The following is a 25,481-nucleotide window of genomic DNA, read 5'->3' on the forward strand; positions in this document are numbered from 1 at the left end:
CTGATGTCTGATGAGAAGGAGGTGGGAGTCAGGTTTAGATTTATACCAAGAGGTCCTTTTTTATGCTCATCTAAATAAAGCAGGTTTAAACTTATGAGGTCCCCATGATGTGTGGTGCAGAGGTCACCTACTGTGACTGGAGTAATGTGTCTAGATAAAATATGACGCACTGATTGTGTTGTGTTTTAATGAGAAAATAGAGATAGCTGGCTGCTTGAAAAGAAACCACAGAAATCAATCATTAAATTGTAATAACTGAAATAGCTTACGTATTCAAATGTAAAGGAGAACAAATCACAAACATTATGTAAGATTCTCACTTACGAAAATAATTTTTCTACTTTATTGGACATTTTTGGACATTTGCCGCTCTGTCTGCTGGCAGCACAGACAGAGTTCACCTTTGACCTTTAACACAGTATCCACTCACTCATGGTTAAACTGAACCGTCCAGAATGTTTTCATGTGTCATGTTGGTTCATTTTCTTGACTATTCATCCATGAAAGTACAACAAGTCAGTGGTTTTGGAGTTATAAAGCACATAATACCCATGATTCTAGTTTCTAATCTATACTATGTGGTCTTGACGTGCAGCTATATTTATTGTTCTGCAATATCGTTGCTTACCCGTATCAGTCAGCGTAAGAGAAAAAAATGGATCACCTAACACCCCACCCGTCCCGTAAAGGCAGCATGTTTGATGCAGGTCTTGGGACAGAGCCTTGTGTGCACTTGTGTAGTTGGTTCACACTGCTCAGCATATGGGGATCATTTTAGGGGGGAAAATGACTTATGGCCAAAGAAACGTGTAAAAAAAATAAAAAGAGCATACAGTAGATTGGCTCATAACAGATTTACTACACTTGCATCACATATTTTTGCAGATCTAAAAAAGTTTCAGCTATGATAAATGCAGGAATTGTCAGTGTATGCATGTGATTTATGAGTGTAACAAAGTAGATTTACTCAAGTACTGTACTTTAAGTAACATCTTGGAAAATGTGCTTACTCACTTTCTTAGAGTTAGATAAGAAGATTAATAGCATTCTTAAGGTTGGTGCAGTGAATATTAAGGTAAACAGTTACCTTAGCTTAGCACAAAGGCTGGAAACAGAGGGAAACAGCTAGCCTGGCTTTGTCCACTCGTCAGTGTTGAGGTGTTACCTTTTAAAATGTATTCCACTACAGTTTACTGCTGTAAAATGTCAATTGTAATGTATTCTTCATACTTTGGATTACTTTAAGAGTACCTCAAGATTGTGCTGAGCTCATTTGTCCTGGTCTTATATTTCCATGCCAAAAAACATAGAATTGCATAGATTTTGCACACAGAACATATAATTATTATATAATTATTTACATTCCCAGAAAACATTGGGACGTTTTATGACTGCTGTTTCAACATCAAATCAAGGCATCCTGTTATGGTTCACAGCTTTTTACATCATAAAAACTGAAATGAATCTACTAAAATCTAATATCACAGTTTATATCACTTATGATTTGAACCCTAGCCTTGCAGGTTCATGTCCTGCACTTGACCCTTTGATCCAACTGGATTTACAATTAATAATGTTTATTGTAGGTTAACTTACTTTAGGCAAAAAAGCCCTGAAGGCATTTTTTTCCCCAAAGAACGATGAAACAAAGCTTAGAAAATGAGGTTTGGCACTTTCAAACACCGCTGGCTGGAAACGATGAAACAGGAGTATATTTTACATGTAGATATGAATATTGGTAAACATATTATATTATAAAAGGCAGTTGAGTACTAATCTAGTCTTTGGAGGGAGTGGGGAGTGGACAGCACAGGCATTTTACAACCAAATATATTGTCAATCAAATGTTTTGGTTTGGTTTTTTTTTTAAGAATAAGGCATATGGATTTGCCTTTTTCAGTAATAATTGTATCAATATTTCCTGTTTTTTAAGAGTGGGCCTGGCTGGATCATTATTGGATGTAAAAACAACATCACTATCTTGCCGTCCACTTTATTACCATGGTGCAGTTTTTGGTGATCAACCAGAACCATTTTTGTCCTGACCACTGTTTGCTGAGTTGATTTAATTGCACAAAATTGTAAAAAAAAAAAAAAAAAAAATTTTAGCTCAATCTTAATCAATTACAAAAGTAAAATGCTATTTGTACATTCATATATTAGTAATAATTATTCAATATCGTAATAGATTGACACTCACAGGGACCATTTTCTATATTGTATTTACTCAGGTTTTGATAAAGTACATTCACCTGTCACTGAGTATTTTTACATTACTAAGTTTGATTTGAAGATCTGAATACTTCCTCCACTGTGCTCAAGGCCTCTCGGCTTCTCTGTTTGACGTATAAGCCTGCGGGCCTCCAGGCTGAAGCAGTAAACATCATAATAATCACAGAATCCATCACATCACACATCTGTACACAAGGCTGATGGGAAAGTATATGAAAAATATAAAAAAAAATAGGTGAGAGAGATTGTGTGAGGTAGGGAGAGAGAAAATATAAGGTGGCAGAGAAGTCGAGGTGGAGGCAGCTCAGTTTGGGAGTTTTTCTGGGGCCCCAGAAGGCTCCTACCTAATAAATCCACAGCACATATTTAATCCAGTCAGAGGACAAGCCCAGCGAGAGCTAAAGGATGCACGCTTATTACTCACCTATCCACCTCTGAATGTGCTGCTGTTACCCCACAACCCCCACACCCCACAACTCGCACAGCCCGTCCTCCGTCCAGACTGCAGGCGCTACAGGCTATCAGAGAATCGGAGCAGGAATGTGACTCCTGACAGACACATCTCTCAGGACCACAGACTGAATATGTTCCCAATTAGCTCCATCTGATAAAGTGTGAGTGCAAGTGAAACCCAAGGCGGGCATGATCAATAGCACTTGACTCATTTTGTCATATGGGCTTGACATTGACAGGCCACGCTGTGATTAATCACCACGGCGCTGCAGATAATTGTCCAACCACATCTTCCTTTGTAGGTGTCATTGAACTCTCACTGTCATGTCTGTAGTGCTTTGAATATGGCTCGTCACTTTCAGTTCAGCTCTTTCAGTTCAATTTATCTTTTCTCGAACAAAAAACAGCTTTCCCTTAACCTGCCTGTCAGTTATTTTACAAATGCACACACACAGCCTTTTTTTTTCTTGTGCATTTTCCTCAAGAACATCTACCTGGACCAGAACTGCCATCTGCTGTTCACACTGCACACTGCAGCAGAATGAGGTCGATGTGTGGTGGTTGTTTCAGTCGGGTGAACTGTTTGATAAAAACAAGCTGCAAGCCGTTGCGGTTTTATCCTCAGAAAGTCTCCTTGGTTTCGATGCCCACAGCTGGATGTTTTTAGGTTTACGCGTACGGGGCTGCAGTGACATGGGCACTGGAGATGAAACAGGCCTCCCCCGGCACACAAACACAGCACTACACTCCCGGCCTTGTGTACAGCTGGTAGGGATGACACAAGAGGCACAGGGCTTTATTGAGTCCTGCTGAGGCTGCTGTGCAAGGCAGGGCAGTGCTCTGGCAAAGCTCAGGCTGCGGAGCAATAGAGGAGAGCTGGCCGATGGAACGCAGGCTGCTTGGCTGATGTTGTGGGTCTCTGTAGGCCGGTGTGTTGTGTGTGTCAATGTCATGAGATGAAAACTGCCTCCCCTCAGCTCCAGTCCCCTGAAACTCAGTGAACTCTTTGTAGAAAGGGAGTTGCGCCGATATGGGTTCTGTTTGGGACTTTTCTTGACATCGCAAAAAACGTACTTTACGTTTATCAGCTGGACACTTTATGGCTTTTCTGAATGAGAATTGCTCATGAACATGATTTTGTAGTGATGCCTTGTTTCAGAAGTCAGCAAAGGCAAAGTTAAGCTTTACTTCTGTTTTGTTTTTCCAAGAGAGCACAGCTGTAAACAAGAACAGGGCTACCCTGTGATTGACAGGTCAATCCCACAGCGACCGGTGTGTTTTTATGTCCCAACTTTGACCCTTCAGTGACTGAAAGTTAACTGATACATTTTCACTAAAGAGGCTCTTGTTCAGTGTTTGGTTGGAGTAAAAAACACTCTAAAGAGTCTGCTGTTCACTTTATATAACGGATGCCCTTTGCTAACCATGTTAGCAAGCTAGTGATAGCATTGCCTCATAGCATAGCTTCCTTTTGGCTCCTGATCTGTCCTGTGTATGACTTGATTGCAAAAAGCCAAGATGGTGACAGCCACAATGCCAGTCTTGAGGCTTTCAAGCTAAAGTCCACAAACCAATGGGTGATATCATGGTCACTATTTTCATTTATTTTTCACACTCAATGGTCTCTGTACCAAATTACATGGCAATCCATCCAGGCAGTTGTCAGGATGTGTTACATAAAGCCAAAGCACCATAGGAAAGTTCATCCTCTGAGGATATCGAATGTCTGTTCACAATTTAATATTAATCCATTCAACAGTTGTTGACATATTTCAGTCTGGACCAAATTGTTGGAATGACTGACAATCAAGATTTTGCATCCATGGAGAAAGAATGCTAGAATGACTAAAAATGGTTAAATACAAGTCTAGTAAGATTTCTATTATGTGTTTAACAGTGTAACAGTTTGTTCATAAGGGGTCAAACAGTAAAGAAGAGCTAATTGAGGTCAAATGGGAATGGGAATAGATGTGTGCTCATGTTTTGCCTAAATGACACATAAAGCACTACTCATTTCCTGTTTTTGATGTAATAATAGTATTTTATGGTAATTTCTGTCATCTTCATTTAATGAATATTAGCCCAGTTTGTGGGGGAAAAAAGGGGTTGCAACTTTTCTACCTATTGGAATTAAATGCAGTCAGAAGGAAGGAAATATGATATTTACAACAAAAAAATCTGGGTTTTGTAATTATTCTTTACACAACAAACAGACAGGAAGTAAAGCCAATGTCACAAGCGTTAACAGTCCTGTGTCACCAGCATTAAAGATGTTTTCGACTACTGAGCTGTTTCCAATACCATCCGTTTATGTAGTTACTATGTTATTTATCCACACATATCTTAAGCCGGGTGTTCAATGTGGAGCTGATTTGTTGTTGAGACCACCGTGTAGTCGTTTTTTTTCTGTGCAGTCATTCCTCAAGCATTGCTTAATGCCACACTGACGATTCTTCAATCTGCAGACCTCCAAACGAGCAAAGGCTCAGTATCCCTCTGTGTGCCTATACAGTATATTTCCCATCTCTGTTGTGGGAAAACTCGTTAGTGTCACCATAAGTATCTCTTTCAACAGAAGACTCATCTCAGCTTGGGTGGGTTTTTAACTCTATCTGCTCCTTCGCCCCTCCCTCATATGTGAATAAACTCCTGTCAGTCCAGGCTAAAGACACCATCCTGGAGCTTCTGTGCTCCGCTTTACCCTCCTCTCTTTTTACTCTCCTTTGTCTTTGTTTCCCAAATACATTTTTCACCCACTTTTTAACGTCAGTTAAGGCTGTCACTCTTACCCACTAATACGGTGTGGTCAGGCGCCTTCATTCCCAACCTCACACGCAAGAGCAATTCATGGATTCAATTATTGATGTTATGCCTGTAAAGATAACTGGGGATGGCAGGAGGTTGTGGGATGGCACTCGAGGAGCACGCCTTGTGGCCAGTTCAGAGTGAGTTGACAGCTGGCAGATGAAGAAGAGAGCAGAAACACTGTGAGGGGCAGCGGCTTTGAAGACAGACTGCAAAGAGGGAAAATCCAGAGACAGTGACTCTCACAGCCTGAAACATCATGACTTTATTTAATGTTTCTCTCTCTATTCTTTCTTTTTGCCCTGCCTGGAAGTTAAAAGTATATTTTCCTCATGCTCTTCTTGACCCGGCCAAAAGAACCCTAATAACTGATTGAACTGTTATTCTCTGGATGGTGAATGGAAATCTTTTAGTGACCTCCTGTGGCTAAAACTGGTAAAAGCACTACTTCACAACAAGGATCTACTGTGTTTTGTACGCCAATAATATTTTTCTACATACTCTCTGAGGCCATAGCTGTTTCTCAGTTTCATAAACTCTAAACGTATCGAGTACATTCGATGTGCAGCTATGAAACAGATAACAAGGAAGTAGTAAAAAAGTACTCCAACTTCATTATACAGCTGGAATTCAAATTTAAGAGCATTAAAAAATGGAAAGAATAAGCTTTTGAATCAGAATTCAAAGACAAGACTTCTTGAAACGGTATGAAGGGATTAAATATATGAATGATAACTGAATAATATTGAAGGGTTCATCCTTTAATCATTTAACTGATTTTAGTTTGTTTGTTTTTTTCTTTTTTCTTAATGTGTGTGTGTAGCTATATACACTTGTATGTGGATATATATATATACACCTGTATATGTATGTATATATGTTTTTCTATTTTTTATTTTGATGTGTTCAGGATGTTGGTGGGTGTCACCAATGGAAATAGTGAAACAGTGCCATAAAAAATGCATATATATTGAGCCAAAACACCATGTCCAAAATAAGAGTGCTTTCACTTTTGTTAAGCCAGCGAGGAGGCCAAGTTCAAATGTTGTGTTTACAAACCATAAGCAACAATTCCTGCATAGTATGCCTTTAACTCCAGCAACAAAGTTTATAAAAAGAAGAGTTTTTATTATGTGGTGAACCTAATGATCCTGCAGCCTTTTAATACAACCGCCATCTGAACATAGTATGCACAGCTTGTGTGTTGATGGCTGTCTTAATTATTCCTTTGGATGTATGGATTTCAAGCTTTGTTGTAACTCACAGTAAGACACTCACACCAAAGATTATCAATGGATATTGAAATTTTATTTAATAGTAAATATTCCCAAAAAATCTTGAATGCACATTCAGAGAGGTGTAACAATTACAAAAGATACCACTGGAAATAGCTCCACAGTCAGTAAAATTAGTATTGCATGGGATTCCTCGATCACTAGGGGGCGCCACCAGTTCAACCTGGCAAAGCAGTGCAATCAGTCTGATCAGGACTTCTCAGTATGGACTTTATATTCCATTTATCACATGAAAATCTGGTTACGCCATATTTCACAGGTCTGTAATTTCCTTATAAATTCTTGGGAAGTTTCCTGGAAATAAATGCAAAACTATTCATAAAGAAAATAGAGACAGTCAATGCAGCTGGCTAGCTGAACATGCAACTGTGAGATTTGTCCTTGGTGAAGCATATAATTCAGAATAAATGGAGAATTAAGCTTTCAGTAATAAATGAATACTGAATGAATATTTAATGAGGATTCTAGTTACCCAATAATTATTACCCAATTACATAGTTCTTGCCACAAAATTCTTAGGAAATTAAGATCCATGAAATAAAACGTAAAGACATTTTCATTGAACACTTCAGACCAGACTGAGGTGGTGAAACAGTGTTTAACTAGAAAAAAAACTTGACAAATATTTCATATTTGTTCGTTGCTAAAGTTCTTAAATTCCAGTGTATGTAACAACTTATTGCATCTAGTATTTCCAGTATTTAAGCATTTTTTGCATTGAAGGATTAAGCCTGGGATGAAAAGCTTTCTGTTATTGCTGGTGTAGTCTTCTTTGTCTTCAGCAGGGAGCAATGCAGAGAGACAATGTTCACATGATTCCAGATGCACGATAAAACCTGCAAAGGCTGCAAAATGTCTGTTTATCAATAGTTCATTCCCTTTAAAGCCAGTGGTAAAAGGCAGGGTGGCGCTCCATCTTGTTGAGCAGGGGATTCTGCTAAACCATGTGGTTATTGTTGAGTTTGGTCCACTCGAAGATGTCCTGCTCGCACACAATGTCTGAGTTGATGAGCAGGTAGCGGTCGCCCACGCAGAAGTGTTTCTGGCAAGCGGCACACTTGAAGCACTCCAGATGGTAAACCTTGTCCCGCACACGCATCGTCATCTCAAATGCTCGAATCCTCTTCTCACAGGAAGCACAGAGACCATCCTGACCAAAAAGCCTGAATGGATGAGAAGATTGAAAACAAGAATCCATTGAGTCTCAATTTAGAGCAACAGCATAGAGGAATAAGATTTATCAGGCTTTAGCTACATAGATATATACTTTTTCCTGCTAACTACTTGATTAAATCATACTCTTTAGACATTACACCATCAGACCAACCTGAGGTAGTCTCTCCGACACAGTTTTCTCCCCAGCTTGTAGTAGAGCCGGCGGCCCACCTCCCCCAGTCGACAGCCACACAGGTCGCAGCTCAGGCAGTCCTCGTGCCAGTACTGCTCGATGGCCTTTAGGAAGAATCTGTCACCGATGCTCTGCTGACACCCGCCGCATGTCAGCAGAGAGGGGGGCATCTGGAGGACCTCATCCACTGGTTCCCTAAGCAAGAAAGAAAACTGATTAGTAAAAAAAACACTGAATTTGTGAAACAAATTGTACTAAGCCAAAAAAAAATTGCTGGAACAACTTTAGAGACATAATTTAGTATGAGAATGGCTATCATATACTTCTGTTACTGTTTATTACAGATTTATGACCATAACATCCTGACACACAATGCTGAGCTGCATCCCAAAGTATTCTTCAGGTTCCCAGCTTTCAGGTGATATATACCACTTCTATATGGTATCTACTGTTGACCTGCAATCTCCACCTATACACCCCCTGCCCCCCTCCCCCAAACCCTAAAAAAATATTGCCATTTATTGGTCCACTGATTCTAATCTGCCCATCCCGAGTTGCTTGTAAAACTGCAGTTTGATGCCGTCCACCTGAGGGAGCCATTGGATATTGTTCAATGCAATAATGCTACTTTACTAACCTATTAAATTTTTTGTTTTTTTCATTTTCTATCCAATCAGGAAGCATTTAGATAGTAAAAATCACCTTATTTCACGCTGTCTGATAGTACCATAACACATATATTCTGCATTTTCCAGCTCCTCGTCTAAACTATAATGATTAGTTTATAATTACTGATACATCGAGGAAGAAATACCTATTAAATACAGTATATTAAGCCTATTGCCCAAAATAACAGATATACAAATAACCGTGAAATAATTATTTAAATATCTTGCCTTCAGGACACTTCACTTGTTCTGGGAAACACTAAACTTTTTTTTTTTTTTACCAAGAGCTGTATTTACTCCCTGTTTACACACACTAGACAATCTGCTCTCGGACATGAAGATGATCATTTTTCTTGCCAGTCAGCAGGAGGCTCCTGACCTCATGCTATCAGCCATCTGCATGTCAGATAGTTGTCTGTCACAACCGATCATGGTCCGTCCTTGGAGGTCTATTTTAATAATATCATTAATAACAGTATTACCGCTTTATACCAAAAAGCTACTTACTCATTTGTTTCCAGCGTCTTCCTCTCTATAGTGGATGTCATGTCTAAGATATGATGTCCAGTCGGATACAGATTAGGTTTCAGAGTCCACAGCCGGCTCAGCGGCTACCTGTGAAGCTGCCTGCGGGCAGACTAAAGCCAAGAGCGGTGCACCTGCTCCCACAGCCTCCAAGACGCCGCTTTGGGCTTTGTGTATGTTAAATTAAAAGGCAGTTGAGTCCTGTGGAAATGGCCGCAAGACGAGACTGTTTCGCTCTAAGCAGCTAAGCGATGATGGAGGACACTGTCATCATTTCCTGAGGCAATAACCCGCGATGACACTTCCATGTCTCTCAAGTGTCTTTTATCATCCTGCAGCGACTTTGCACACGCGTAAAAATGAAAACGGCGTCAAATGGATCAAAAGGTCACTTGCGGGGATCTCCGTGTCCGCGCGTGTTTCCTCAGTGAGCGGGCTGTAGACGCGCTCCTCCGGTCACCGTTATTGTGCGGCAACAGCAGCATCGTGTTTAAATACGTCGGGCCCCTCGGTCTCTGCTTTCGTTTCCCTCTTCCTGCTCACGACTGTTTGACAATGGGGGGAAATCGGTCTTAAAGCGACAGCTAAACACTGCGCAGTCTGCCCTGACAGGAGGGGAGTTTTTGGGTCGTGACTGGGACTAATGACTTGATTATAAGCTCTGCTTCACTGAAGGGGCGATAGGACAAAAGATAAAGGCTGGTGTGATGCAATTAGTAGACCCACATGCCCCGTGTGTTTTCTCTGTGATTACAACGTGTCACATTACATCACTTATGAAAACAAAATGAAGAAAATATGTTGAAAAATTACTTAAATATTGTTTTCGTAGCACTTTCAACGACGCCGGTGTCTATAATACTTAATAATACTTATAATACTTACATAAACTGCGTTATAATCTACTTATAGGACTGTAATTATAGTTATAAGCACCACAAAATATTAATTATTATTGATAACTATAATCGTAGCACGTTATAAAGCATGTTCTGATCATTTAGAAGGTAAAAAATTATAACAATTCATAATTGCTATTGATTTACCGTCTTTTTTGCAAGGAACATGATGTAATATAATTCTCATATCAGTAAATATTGATTGATTGATTGATTTAACATACAAAATAAGATATGATGTATTATTATAGATTACAGGTCCAGCATAAAGTTTTCATTATGACCAGACTTATTCAGGCTGGAGGTGTGCAAAGCTTTGCTGGGATTTAAGGTCACTGAGTTGCAACAATACAAACAGTAAAGTCCCTGAAGTCCCTCAAAAATATATTTTTTTTTCTAGTTGCATCTCAATATTGTGTGTACATTGTATTATATTGTACACAGAAGTTTAAAGAGAATTTAACTCTGAAGTATAATTGTGAATGCATTTATTGAACTGGTGGTTAAAAAGGTATTCACAAGTATCAACACAAAGTACAATGTATATACAAGTAAAAAGTACTAAAAGAATGAAGAGGCCGAGCGCTCAATTCGTTTTTTTCCAAGTCAAAAGAGCCTTGAGGTGCTCTTAATCAAAGAAAAGAAAATATATTATAAGCGTTTCTTAGTCGGGCATTGATTCAAAATGCTGATCGGTTTCAATCTCATAAGAATGGAGATATTACATTTTATATACAATATAATACAATAAAAATACACAAAAATTTAACTTTGCATCACATAATTAAATAACAGGTACAGAGATAACAGTGATCATATAGGCAGTTGTTTATATAAAAAAAGGTTTTATTAATTGTTTAGTTCATTCCGATCCAGATATACCTAGTATTGTCATCTTATTACTAATTATGCACAGATTCCAATTATTGTTTGATGTATATTATAAGTTGTGTAGATAAAGCTTTGACATTTGCAACACAATAACATTATGCCATGCAACTAGTAACTACAGCTTTAAATGTAGTGAAATAAAAAGTACAATGAGAAGTAGAAAGGAGAAAGTAAGTAAACGGGTATATGACTAATAATACTAAAAAGTATAGCTTATATACTATATGTACATATACAGTTTTTGAGTAAATTTAGTTACTTTCCACCACTTTGAAATCATGCAAGATAAATATATTTTGTTAACATACAAAGCTAAATTTAACAGTTTCCAATATTCTTTTAGTTCTGGCCTGTCTTTTTCACAAAGCTCTAAGAAAGTGGTGGAGGACAGTAAATGACTTGCTATGAAATACCCCAAAATAAGATCTTTTGAAAGTTGTCTCTGTGAGAAATGAATGTGATAGTTGGTGTCCTCACAGCCTTTTCTTTTCAAACCAGAGCTGCTGTGGGCTCTTCCTCTTATCTGCTGCCAGCGCCTTGGGGCTGCCTGCAGGAGGGAGGGACACAGACAGCAGTTGGACTGGGCAGGGAGATAAAGCACCTTGACTCCAGCAGACACAGTCGGCTCCTCAGCCAGATGCAGCGGAGGAAGATCGCAGGCAAACTCTAAATTCAGGCTGAATGCCTCCTTGGGCAACACAGTTGTTGGACTGTGTAGGCTCACTGGATAGATACCAAGCTGAGCGGGCCCAGGAGCAAGGTGAGCATGGCATCGTGTTGTGCCAGCTACACAAAAAAGCAGAGCAGCTTGACAGAGATAAAACTCCAACTACATATCCTTCAAATGAAAAACATTTTCAGAGCAAGGTTCTCGCCTACTGTCTTTGCACAACACAACAGCACGGTGCAAGGCCTCTGTTGACTTTCTGAGTCTTAACTAAATAAAAATGGCACATACTTATACCTCTCTAACATCCCTTTGGTGAATGAAAACTTAGCAGAAAATCCTCTCTGCAGCTGATCTGAAGCTTTCCAACATATCACACGATATCTCAGCTGAAAGATGTTAACCAGCTGTGATGGAGTGTAGATGTTCAAATGTCCCCCAATTTTCTTCTTCTTCTTCTTCTTCTTCTTCTTCTTCTTCTTCTTCTTCTTCTTCTTCTTCTTCTTCTTCTTCTTCTTCTTCTTCTTCTTCTTCTTCTTCTTCTTCTTCTTCTTCTTCTTCTTCTTCTTCTTCTTCTTCTTCTTCTTCATAGCGCATTAAGGACCTCTTTCTTTACCATCTCCCACATGGTCCACTCTGGAGCTTTTGATTGTGTCACACACTCAGTCTAAACTTTTAGGCAAAAAAAGTATCTTTTCTCATTCTTTTATAGATTTGTCAGATCAAACTTACATGACAGTACCATAATGTCTCAACACACCAAAATGTCATGTTGCACAATCAATTAAATTCAAGGCAATAAGCGTACAGAGTGATATACAAATCTACAATTAATTTACACACAGCCATTTAGGAGCAAGTATGACAAAGACATCAACAAGGTTTAATAGCAGCAATATCTAACACAGGTCAAAGTGTAAAAGGTAAACCGTGCAAGTGAATTTCTTAGTCTAAACACAAGCTTAACTGCCAATTTATTGCAATGTGGCTGTTCAAAGTCTAATGGCTTCTGGAATAAAACCAAACTTCCTGCTCTTTGTTTCACATACAGGTCATCTGAAACACATTCCAAGTGTCCTCATAGAGAACACGTGTGGGATTGTTGATAATCTCATATGCTTACTTGAGAATCTTTGTGTTTTGTCAATAATTTTAGAATTTAGGTCAGCAACTATTTGCAGTTTTTGCAACTTTAAATATAAAATGAATAAAATGTTGCCAATATTCTCTGATCTAAGATTTAAGTCTATTAAGAAATAGCTGAGCATTTATTTCACAATAACATCTGTATTTTCACTCTGGCTGATTTCAACACTATCACACAGCTCAAAAATAAATTTATGACAGGCGAGACAAGAGAAGAGAAAGTCAGTACTGATATGACAACCAAGTTATCCACTACTTCCTGTGGAGTTTAGTGAGAAAGCCCAGAGGATGTGCAACTGGCATGCAGAGATGAAGCTTTCCTGGGGGGTTGGTGCACAGTGTATTCACTTCCTACCCCCCACCCGTGCATGATGGCACCCCTCTAATGGCTTCCAAGATAGACAGGTTGACTCCAGATGGTTTAGTATGATAGGAGTAACACGCTTGTTGTCACTAGGCATTAAAACCCTTATCTGTGTCTTTAAGCTTCCTAAATGTCTCCAGAGGAGAGTTGTGAGCTTAATGTCTCAATTTGAATTTTTAGAATAACATTTGTAAATATTTAACCATTCATGGCACGGACAATGCAGTCAGTGTTTTTTTCCTGCTTGTATTCCTATCCAAGGTAGAATTTGGGAAGCAAACAGTTAAGAATGTAGACAACCTTTTGGGAAGTGATGTTACTCATGTCCAGCTTCCTGTTTTGCCTGTTCGGTACTGAGAGCATTATGGAGTTGAAAGCAGTGTGGAATTTGAGGGCAGCTGGAAAATAAGCATCAGCACTGCACAAAAAGAATTATGCTAAACAGCTATTTCACCAGTCATTCAGCAAACAATGTGCATTTCTTACAAGTGCCTAGATAGCAAGGCTGATGCAGGATGTAAAACAAATGGCCACAATAGTTGCTGAATCTTAGGAGATTTCCAGTTAAACAGATTTCCTAATTAGTAGGTAAAGTTGTCCATACATCATGGGCTATCTGGGTGCAAACTTGAAGGCCCTTTTCCTGAAATGAAGGGACTCTGGAGGTATTGTTGACGCTTTGATAGCACAAACTCTAGAACAGCAATAGCAAAGCCGACCACTTCCTGCCTAATCTAAAGTGAAGTGATAATTAGCAACTGTTTCGAAGCCCTCCTCCTAAACAGTTTCAGCTCTGCAAGAGTAGAAATGTTCACAACAATGTGGGTTAAAATGAGAAAACTGTTCATTGTAAGTTTTGAAATGCCAGAGTGGAAAGGTCAGAAGTCAGACGAGGAAACACCCTGGAATTCTTTTAGAAACTGGCCAGTGGACCTTTGTCAGTGTTGTTGTTTGATTGAAATACAGCAGGCTGCGGAAATGAGTCACCCGTTGAAAGGGAGCTTCACTTACCCTTGGGATCCTCCCATAATCAGTATTATCCCTAAAAGAAAACACTTTCAGTGGAACAGTGCAATCAAAAAGCTGTGCTGCCATGTTAACTGCTTCCTGTATTTGGCAAAACAAAAGAAAGCTGCTGTCAAATTATTCTGGTCAGCTTGCTCTGATGGAAAGTTTGCGCTAAGAGGTAAGTTAGATAATTTAGATAATCAAATATGTATTTAATCGTGGGGTTTTTTTAGCATTCATTCAGTTTGGATATGCATATCCATATGTGATGTGTGTAAGCTATTGATTTTGTCTTATTATAGTAAATGTGTCATTCAATTTATTAAAAATGGATACTCAATCTATATATATCAGAGTCAGAGGATGCACATAAAGTGAACCCTCTCTAAGCACAGTTTTACTGCATCAGTGTTTTGTTGTTGCTCATATTGCTGAGCGTTACTACCACCTACTGGTGTAAAGTGGCAGTACAGATAGAAATATTGGCGAGGTCATCAACAACAGTTTTGTTTTTGCATGTATCAGAGACTTTCCATTTAATTAAATGCTTACGCAGCCCATTATATGATATGATTATTTCATGAATTCTCAATATGGGAAACTTTGGAGTTCTCTTTTTAAATGTACTTTTCTTTCTTCTATGAAAAGTGTACGGCAGACTTGTCAACTTCGGACAAAGATGCATGAGATGCAGATGGATTTGTGGTTGTCACACTGGCAGATTTATATTTTTTCATATGTTCTAAATGTGAACAATATATTAGGAAATACATTTATATTTACATGCTAACTTAACAATTCTCCACATGCTGAAGTCATCATTTCTATTACTTTCAGCACTGGGGCAAGCCCAACAGTAACTCATTATAAACACATCTGTTGTGCAATTATTGCAGGTTCTGTCAGTATAAAGTACAAAAGATTTATGTATGCAATTATAATCCTTCAGACCAACAGACTAAAAAGGCAGTACATAGATAAAGTGTTACAGGTGTGAAGATTCAAACTAGCAACACTGCAAGGATAATCTTTTGGTTTCAGTAGTTTTTTTGTTTCTGGATTTGGAATCAAGCAGTTATCCTGAAGCTAGCTACTTATTGTTTTTTGCAAGGCATTAAATAAAACTTGCAATTTGCAAAAATTGCAACTTTAACTCTAACTTTTAAAGGTATTTTCAGTGACAGTCCACTTGAGATATTTAAATTCCCCTTTTTAATGTTGAACTTGAACTTCAGACGGATGTGCAAAAGATAGTGCAGCCAAGTATTGTCACAACTAATTGTGTGCTTACATACTTACAGCATGGTGGGGCAGCTGTAAACACACTGTATATGGCAGTGATAGAGATAGAATAGCTTAATCAAAGCTAATGATTGTGCAGATTTTCTGCCAAGAGGCTGTTGACTATTTTGCCAGACCGCAAATAGAAACTTTTAATATTAAATTGCGCTAAAGCAAACTAAGACTTACACAGTCACATGCGTGTATTTATATTATATGCGAGCATGTTGTTTTTGATAAAGATTTTATTTTACGGGGGTTGTTTTTATGATGTATTCGTTCAGGCATGTCGCGGACAGCTAAAAACGGACCTTCGCCTTTTATAAAGAGTTTCTCCGTCTTTCGAACCGTCTCAGTTGTCGGTGAGGCCGGCGGGGCGGATCCCACACTAGAGAGAAAGACAAAATAAAGCAACACAACAATAATAACAACTCGGCCGTTCTGTGTAATTCGCAAGCAAGCTCCCCTGTGGATATACAGCATCAAGGTGGGTGAATCGGGAGTCGTGCTGCCCAGGTAACACGGCTCCCGGCCGGCAGTTGGTTAGCACGCGTCGCTGTAGCCACCAGTTAGCAATGCGTAAAGATGTTAGCTGAGTCAATGGTCTGTGCTAACGGTTGTGCGGCCAGGGCCATTTTACCAAACCTGAAGAGATAACACAAGCGAGCTGACCGCATTGTTGGGGGTACTCCGGGTCACTGAGCTGCTAGCCAAAGATACAGCTTTGTAGCTGCAGTTGTAATGGAAACATTTTCAAGAGGAGAAATGCAGGGTTCAAAAACGTCCCTTCAGTTTACACACAGTACCAAAGTTAGCCAGCTGCTGCTATGATGAAAATGGGCTTCAGTCTTAGGAATATAACGTTAGTCGAACCGGGACACTTATTGTGAAGCTATATTTTATGTTTACATATTGTTGACAGCCAGCAGTTAAATTTAGGGGTGTCAGTTATCATAAAGCCATGATTGGATTGGACTTTCGATTTTAAGGTCACGATTAGATTCAGTTTACTACTTCAACTTTTTTCCAGCACTGAAGTCTCTGCTTTTGTTAAAGTATTAAATTTGGATTCAAATGTGATTGGGATTAACAGATGATTTGTTTTAAACCCTGGCAACTGCCATTTATAGTGCAAAAAAAACCCTTTTGTAAACCGCTACATGGTATCAAGTGGGGTTTTTTTAGTTTTTTTTTAGGAAACTAGCACATTCGGGCCATATGGTAAAATTGCTTTCGATTTCGCCCACTCTTCAAACACCGACATACATTACATTGATAATGCACCTCCTTTAGTAATCCTACCCTGTAGTGTTTTGCTTGTGATTTTAAATCCCGTTTCCATATTAGGGCTACCACAATATCAGATTTGTACCACGATATTGTTGTGGCATAAATATTCATAAATATATTATATCTTTATACATTTTTGGGGGGAAACATCTGTCAAACCCAGATGTAGAGAGCAGAATCTGTAACTATAACTGTATAAAATCCTGCAAAAAGGAACATATAAGACTAATACAGTGAAATGGCAACTAGATGAATTGGGTAAGCGAGAAAGAAAGAAACAGAAATTATTTCGGGGCTGTGAATTATTTACACTATCAATACTTCAATTTTAGACATCACAGTTATTGCCAATACTGGTATATCGCAACCCCCCTCCTATAATAACTTTGTCAAGTTACATCTTTCTAGGCCCACTATGTCACGCAAACTGACGCCATCTCATGTAGACATGACAATCGGTTAATTTATCTAGAAGTCGCCTGGAAGAAAATCAACCAGCAACATTTTATTTTATGATAAAAGAAGAAGCTGTATCTGCATTTATACAGATCTGGACTCTTTGATCAGTGCATTTCTGCTATTATTAGATAGTTTTAGACAAAATTATGAATTAACCTTAGAAAGTAACTAATTTCTGGACCTAATCTCATGACATCATCTATAGTCATCACTTAACATTTATTGAGTCTGTTTAATCATTGTTTAGACATGTTTTTACTCCTGCTGGTAACATTGATTTCCAATAAGCCCTTCATGATTTTATTGAGCGATGCATGTCTTTGTAACCACGAGTTAACCTTTCACACTTTAATTTCTAGATGCCCTCAGCGATGAATGCAAATAGGACAGTGCAGTCTGCCAGCCCAGATGTGGGATCCGCTCCAGGGTCAATGGGCAATTTTGGACTTTGTGGACAGTCTGAAGTTATGAAGCAAGTACTGTGTGTCCTCGATAAGAAGGTCCGCAACATGGAGAAGAAAAAGGTGAGTCAAGAGCCATTTGTTCCACATCATTCCTGATAACAACATGCAGATATGTCTCTAAGTATGAGCCGTGCCAGGTGTCCCTCTCCGGCGCAGTCCATAGCTGAAGTCCCTAAGAGCGAAAGCACTGCCAAGAATTGCTAACATTTAGAACTGCTGTATTTTGGCTTTTTTATTACAGAGTAAACTGGATGACTACCAAGTCAGGAAGGATAAAGGGGAGCGTCTCAATCAGGACCAGCTGGTGGGTGCACTGAAGCCTTCATCATTTTGTACATAAGCACAACTAATCTTGTAATTCTTACAAAGAACCTAGCAATGTGTGAAATGCCTCCTTTTCCTTTGTCTTTTTAGGAGGCCCTCGCCAAATTCCAGGAAATTGTGAATAACTTAGAATTTGGACGAGAGTTGCAAAAGACATTCATCACATTGGGACAAGATGTAAGGATGACTGTTTTTTTTTCTTTTTGTAAAATCTTCCCTCAGAGTTGTGTCCACCCTACCTGCAGAAACTTGACTTTATGTGGCTCATGTATTTTATCTTTAGATCCAGAAGGTCGTGAAAAAGTCTGCACGGCGGGAGCAGCTGCAGCGGGAGGAGGCAGAGCAGCGGAGGCTCAAGACGGTTCTGGAGCTGCAGTTTCTCCTGGACCGGCTGGGAGAGGACACTGTGCGGCAGGACCTGAAGCAGGGGGTCGGCGGCTCACCGCTGCTGACAGATGCAGATCTTGCCGCTTTTGATGAGTTCTACAAGTTAGTGGGACCAGACCGTGACCAAAACGTCAGGTATGTCTGAGCCACTGATATCTGGATGAAGATGAGATGCAAAAGACTTCAATTTTTGTTGTTCACAAGGGATCCATTCAACATATCTCTACACTTGCAGGTTGGTTGACCAGTATGAAGAAGCATCTGTGCACCTCTGGGACCTGATGGAAGGCAGAGACAAGGCTGTGGTTGGAACCACATGTAAGTGAAGTTTTAACTTGGAGCCTATGAATGCTTGCAAGCAGACAGGCACATCAACAAAAAAAATTCAGAAAGAAGGAAAATAGAGATACAGCACCAGTTCCTACTGTCATCTATATTTGTAAACTGAATATCTTTTGGCCCCTAGCGGTTTGAAGAAATTAACTTAGGCTCTACGACGCTGGTGATGCTCATTTTATGTCAGAAAATGAGCATCACCAGTGTCGTAGAGCCTGACATTTTATAGGCCAGTTAATCAAGTTAAAGTGAAAATAACTCAGATTTAATCATGTTAAAAATAAGTATTAGTTGATAATACTGTAATTTATAGCAACATTGAGTTGATCTAAAAGGGAATTCAATTTTGAAGTCAAACTGTTTTTATTTAGATACCCAGCTGGCTGTGAAAATTGTTGGCAGGACATTTTATCAGATGGTTGGTGACACAGCAGTCATCATCAAGCTTTTTATTCGGTTGGAGCTATCCATAAGCAATTTGTCACATACGTTTGAGTAATCCCGAGGCGAGGTAGATACGTTTGTTAAATGCTCTAAACCAAACCTTCCTGTTATAGGTTACTGCAGGCTATTAACAGATCTTAATATGTTAATGTAGCATGTGCATTGTATTTTGTTAATGCAGCATGTGTGCAGTGCTGTGATGTGAATAATCGGGGCTTGGGGATATTGGCGTATTGCATTCTCAGCGATCTGGCCTCAGGACTCGCATTGCTGCATTCTGCTTGGGGGCTGAGCGCTGTGGGCTTATCCTGACTCAGCAACAGGGCAGGGTGCCAGTGGCCCTGTTGCCTGTGGTTCCACTGGTTGGATCTCTGGAGCCACATTAGGATACTGGTGACCCAGTTCATTGTAATGACACCAGCCAACCCTTTCACCTCAGAGAGGAGGTCTCACTCGGTCACTCAGGGTCATATTTATTCTGGCAGTAGCAGACCTCTTAGCCCAAGGCACGAGGCAATAAAGGAAATAACACTGACTTGCTCTGCCTGAAGAGCCAAATGTGGAAATGCCTGAGCTAGCTTAAAGGCTTCTTTTCTAGTAAATTGCAAGTCATGATTGTTACATTTTCTTATCGAAGCAGTTAACAATTCAGCTTCTATCAGGCCTTGGGTTTTTAAAATCATGATTGAATGTTGATGTGACCATAGTATTTAGTTTATCAGTTGACTATTGAATTGTAGAAACTACCTTCAAGACAATTTAAATTTTCAGTTCTTTCACATGAAATATTCACATTTTGTTTGAACAGTTGGGTTTCCTTGCTTTTGTTGTCAGATCACTGTAAATTAGATCAAGCCATACCCACACTGTCTTGATTAAATTTTTGTGTGGAAAATATTACCAACAGATGCTTTCCTGAACCTTGATTGTTGCTTATTTAGTTGTAGATGGCACATTTTCTAAGTAAACATGTAGATTTGAAACAAAAGTCTTCAGGGCTTTAAAGTGGATATTGAAAGTTGTTGTGTGTCATGCATGAGTTTCGGACCAAATATTGCTGCAGTGTGCACAGTCTGCCTAGCTGAACTTAAAATGATCTTGTGGCCTAATTCAGCTCACTTTTCTTTCACCTTGCTGACCTAGTTATGTTGGCCATTAGTCATCATTTAGGACTACAAATACAAATATTTACATGTGAGTAGCACAGAAAACGCACCAGTTGAGGTTATGTTTTGATAATACGGCAGGCAGAGTTGTTTATACTAACATGTAATCACGATGATGCAAGAACTGCAGAAAAAGCTGCAGAAAAAATCAAAATCAATCAATCAATAAATGCAAACATACTTCCATTACTGATTAATCTATAATTTCTTTCAAGTTGAGTGATTGTTTGGTCTATGAAATATCAGGGAACGGCGACAAAAGCTTATGACAACATTGTAAAGCAGAAGGTGATGTTAGTGTAGTGTAAGACCAAGAAGACATTTTACAATTGAGAAACTGAAAGCATCAAATGTTTATTTTTGCTTCAAAAATTACTTTAAACATTTAATCAATCATCAAAATAGTTGAAGATTTCTATTTTGCTTTCTTAATTGTTGCTTCTTTGATTGTTACTAGAACTTTTTAAGCAGTGCACCTGCACTTCAGAGAGTAAAATCTATTTTGCACATTGAGTTGTGAAATATGTTCAACATCACTCCACCCTGATCAATGGGTTTATAATTCAAAGCTAACAAAATAACGGTTTGATTGTTTCCACTTGTGCAACATGACTTTCCAATAAATTGCTTACTGTGTGTTTTCCTCTGCTAGACAAGGCACTGAGAGACATTTTGGACCAGGTCCTGCTGAGTGGGTACTTTGACCGGGTACCGTCTCACCATAACGGAGTGTGTGAGGAGGAGGAGGAGGAAGAGGAGGAGGAAGAAGAAGAGGAGGAGGAAGAGGAAGAAGAGACGGCCTCAGCAGCAGTGGCAGTGGCGGCCGCAGCCGCAGTAGCTGAATCGTCAGAAGCAGAAGAGCAGACTGTTGATCCAGGTCCTGACCACTCTCTAAAGTCATGCTACATTAAATTCATTATTTTTAAAATGGTAATGTAATGAAGTCATAAAGAAACCGGCTCTGCATTTTCTAAATAGATTTTCTCTTTATAGAAACTGAAATAATTGAGGAGTTCACAGAACCCATTGCGGTGGAAACAACAGAGGTGAGATTAATTCTCCTTTCCAGTGAAGTCTTGGGGCTGATTATATTATTTTTTAGCATTATGCTGATGTCTGCTTTTTTCCCCCGCCTCCAGTTTATAAACAGACAGTTCATTCCAGACGGCACATACAGTGGCAGTGAGAAAGAGCAGGGGGATGAGTGGACCACAGAAACAGAGGTAAGCTGCAGGGACATTGTTTTTCTGGGGTTGGATTGTCCTTTTTTTCTCTAATGATGCTGATTATTTTCTTTATTGTTTAATTCTCACATTTGTTGCAGCCTTAAGCAATCTGGCCTACAGTTACCTCCATTTCAAGAGGAAAATTCAAGATTCAACATTCTTTATTGCCATTGTACAATGTACAATAAAATTCTGTTGGGTATCATTCTGTAAAAGACATAAAAACAGATTTAAACATACTGGCAATGAATAATTCCATATTATAATATCCATAAATCTGGTTTTAGCTGGCTGGAGCATAATCCATGTTACAGATTCAACAATGTCGGAAGTATATCCTTGTATAACAATCACATTTATTAATCATCATTAAAAATGATAGGGATGTCAAAACTTTTGCATGCCTTGTAGGCCCTGTAATGACTTGATGAGGATGGACCTAATCAGGCATTAGAGGGCAGAATTTGTAAATGAGTAAAGAATATTTTATTTCAAACTTTTTGGAATTTGTATCCTGAGTGTGTTTGTTTTTCAGCAAATATTTGGAGGATGATGAATATTTTTTTGTTCTGTGCAGCCACAAAAATCAGAAAATGTTTCATTAAATAACTAAATACCGTTCTGTGAATGGCGGTTGCTCATATAAGCAATATGTTGCTGAGTTGAGTACTGCTATTGTCATGCATTTTCTTCTGTCATGTTCAAACTAGTTATGGGATGTCCAGATTAGAATTTTCAGTGCAACGTATGACACTATCGCACGCTTGTTTTTTGTTGTTTTTTCCTTTGGCATTTGATAATGACAGTCGAAAGATGAAGACAAGAAAGTGTTTATCAGATTCAGACTAGAAAGATTTTGTCACATGGCTTATCCATTTGGCCGGTATTTCAATGTTACTGACACTCAAATTGGCAGACATGCAAACGATTGTTGTGATGGATGCAGCCACATAGTTCTTCCTGTTCTATACAACATGCGGTTCACTTAACCTAGGTTTATGCTCGGCCCAGGTTCCTGCTGCATGCAATTAAAATTGCATTATGCATTTTACATTCATGAAGTGATGACATTTTGTAACCCAAATATCAAAGGTCAACTTCAATGTGTTGTCGTTATGTCCTGCAAAGACACTTTTCCGACAATGCAATAACTCAGAAACAGAAGGGTGATTGTGGCCATATTTCACACTTAGTCAGATACTGTATTGGCGACACTAAACTTTGGTGATTTATCTTCTCTGCTGCTGGGTTGAAGGTGTGTGTGAAACATCAACATTTTAGAATTTGTAGCTTCCTTGCACCAACATCCATATTTAAAGCATTGTCTACTGTTGTGGCTTTATACATGAGTCTGGACTAATGTAGATTTAAACTGCAACTTGGCTGGGTGGTGGAGGCATTTATCTGTGAGGCTCTAGTTTTTTACCTTATAGTTGTGGTCACTCAACATGAAGTGCATTCGTGTTCTGCATTGTCAATGATGATTACTTGATTGATGATTCAAAATTGGGGAAGAATAAAACATTGAAAGTTCCTTCACAGAATGGTGAATTGTTTTTATAGGCATTGTACAGTGGGTACAGGCTCTTTCTCCATGAGGGCACACAGTCAGATGTCTGAGCACCATCCTGTGATGGGGTGATTCCTTGTGACTGCAGCGTGTGATTTGCCTTGACTGATCCAGTTTTTGTTCAAACTATGGCTGTGATTATGCTCGTCTTTTCAATGCAACTTTTAGCATCCAACTGGCAAGTCATTTTGCTCTCGCTCTCACTTGGATCTGATCGAACCACATGCTGAGTGCCTTGGCTCATATTGAGTTTGGATCTCCGTGAGGTGTGGACAGCATGTGGACACTATCAAACGTAGGCCTTGCATCATCTTCAGAGATTCAGGAAAATGCATCTCACAACAGCTCAACCCTGGGTGGTGAGGTCACATGTGTCTATTTTTCCCTCACCAATCACCACAGGAGGCGCGAGGGATTAACACAGTGACATGGTGTCAGCTGCTGCATTTTATTTTTCAGGCCAGCTGATGTATAGCACTGGGGTCCAATGCCACAGTGAACTAAACTTGACTGCAATTGCAGCGTTAATCACATGGTTCCTCAACAAAGTGTGTCAAACAGAAGAAGGCTCCCTCTTGTACCAAGTGCCATTTTGGATGCGCCTATTGCAAGGGAATATACGTGATCACTGTTCTATCAGGCACGTTGCATTGAAGTGCATTGAGTGTGGACGCAGGGATGCAGAGTTTGCAGACACAGCTGAGTTCAGATCTGGTGCATCGGATCACAAAAGTCACATTGAAAAGTAACCATGACCTATGTTGCCTCTGTCACACTAGTCAGCGTGTTAATCACTGATTAACGAACACATAAAATAAACAAAGAAATTGAATAAATGTCTACACTGGAATGTTGAAGGTACGTTTAACTTAGAGCTGTAGTGTTTCCATTTACAAACCACGATAATATAAACCCACAGGTAGCCTCTCAAAGTAGTATACCAGGTTTCATTATTCTTTCTCCTGTATGTTTCTTATTTGCCTGTTCTGTCTGTCTTCCACTCTCAGGCAGTCAGTGCCATGCAGCAGCAGCCACCCATGCAGCCTGCGGCTTCACCTGTAGCCCTGGAGACCCACCCCTTGAGCTTAGCGTCTCCTGTGCCACCTACTGACCCCCTGGTCAGGAAGCAGGTGGTGCAGGACTTAATGGCACAGATGCAGGGAACGTACAACTTCATGCAGGTGGGTATTTTGTTCTAAGAACAAATGTTTACTGTAGATATTAAGCACAGCACTCATCACTCTATTCTTAGGATTCTATGCTGGAGTTTGACGGACAGCCCATCGATCCAGCCATTGTCTCAGCGCAGCCAATGAAACCCGCTCAGAACATGGACTTACCACAGATGGTGTGTCCTCCAGGTACGTATGTCAAAGAGAGAGGCCGTTCTAATGTCTTGTGTTGTGTAAAAATGACGCATGAATGCTTTAAATGACTTTTCTGGTTTACTAAGGTGCAATGCTCAAATCTTCTTAGTTCACCCAGAGTCCCGGCTATCGCAACCCAACACTGTTCCTGTCCAACCTGAGCCCACACAAGTGAGTAATCAAGTTCGAACAGACAACACTGATTCTGGAGCCACGCTGAAGACATTTTAAACAAAAGAACATGTTTCACTTTTACTCTCTCTTCTTTCAGGTTCCTATCGTCTCCCCAACTCCGCCCCCCATGTATCAGACCTCACACACGCCAGATCCCCGACCCCCAACAGAAAGCATCGACCCCATCCAGGTAAACCACACTGCTGTGGGAAAGAGTACCTTTGTGAGGAACATATTACTGTGTATGTGAACAGATATTACCTGATATAATTCAGGACAGCTTTCTAATTTAAAGTTGGAGTGAGCGATTCTGCTGAGAGATTGTAGATATTTGAACTTAACACCCAAACAATTACATCCCTCCTGTCAGCACACCTTCAGAACATTAGCATGTGCCCAATTTACTGTCCAACTTGCTTTAACTGCCTTTCTCTTATACATCCATGGCCTTTCTCCTGTCCCGTGCATGACCATGAATTGAATAGACAGTTGGCAGGAAGGGCGGACATATTTGCTCATTTTTCTTCAGTTAGAATAACAGACTCCACTTTAAGACTTGATCTGTTTTACATTTAAAAGGCTAAAAACATATAAACCTCAAAACAAGCACAGGTCTAAGCAGGGATACAATGACCCAGCCCCAGTCCTGTGTTTATGGACCAAACGTACTCAAGTTTAGTATTGTGAAGTCT

The 25,481-nt window shown here is 39.5% G+C and overlaps 2 protein-coding genes across 5 annotated transcripts in view; one reads left to right on the forward strand and one right to left on the reverse strand.

Moving 5' to 3' along the window:
- Positions 1-25,481, forward strand: part of caprin1b (cell cycle associated protein 1b) — an 83,889-nt gene that overhangs the window by 55,946 nt on the left and 2,462 nt on the right. For 3 of the 4 annotated variants that reach the window (XM_059334937.1, XM_059334936.1, XM_059334938.1), the window contains exons 4-15: positions 17,691-17,855; positions 18,037-18,099; positions 18,210-18,296; positions 18,403-18,641; positions 18,742-18,824; positions 21,105-21,329; positions 21,446-21,498; positions 21,592-21,675; positions 24,256-24,429; positions 24,501-24,609; positions 24,725-24,786; positions 24,887-24,979. In XM_059334937.1, the coding sequence (XP_059190920.1) occupies positions 17,691-17,855; positions 18,037-18,099; positions 18,210-18,296; positions 18,403-18,641; positions 18,742-18,824; positions 21,105-21,329; positions 21,446-21,498; positions 21,592-21,675; positions 24,256-24,429; positions 24,501-24,609; positions 24,725-24,786; positions 24,887-24,979 (1,437 nt within the window). Of the gene's footprint in view, positions 1-15,928; positions 16,070-17,690; positions 17,856-18,036; positions 18,100-18,209; positions 18,297-18,402; positions 18,642-18,741; positions 18,825-21,104; positions 21,330-21,445; positions 21,499-21,591; positions 21,676-24,255; positions 24,430-24,500; positions 24,610-24,724; positions 24,787-24,886; positions 24,980-25,481 lie in introns of those variants that run through there. The other variant, XM_059334939.1, reaches the window with a different exon arrangement.
- lmo2 (LIM domain only 2 (rhombotin-like 1)) lies at positions 6,777-9,863 on the reverse strand. The gene is made up of 3 exons (XM_059334941.1): positions 9,309-9,863; positions 8,113-8,328; positions 6,777-7,948 (listed from the first exon to the last, which is right to left on the reverse strand). Exons 1-3 carry the CDS (start codon positions 9,347-9,349, stop codon positions 7,723-7,725), a joined length of 483 nt encoding a protein of 160 aa, XP_059190924.1. The 5' UTR covers positions 9,350-9,863; the 3' UTR covers positions 6,777-7,722.

This window comes from Centropristis striata, chromosome 6, assembly GCF_030273125.1.
Source record: "Centropristis striata isolate RG_2023a ecotype Rhode Island chromosome 6, C.striata_1.0, whole genome shotgun sequence".
NCBI lineage: Eukaryota > Metazoa > Chordata > Actinopteri > Perciformes > Serranidae > Centropristis > Centropristis striata.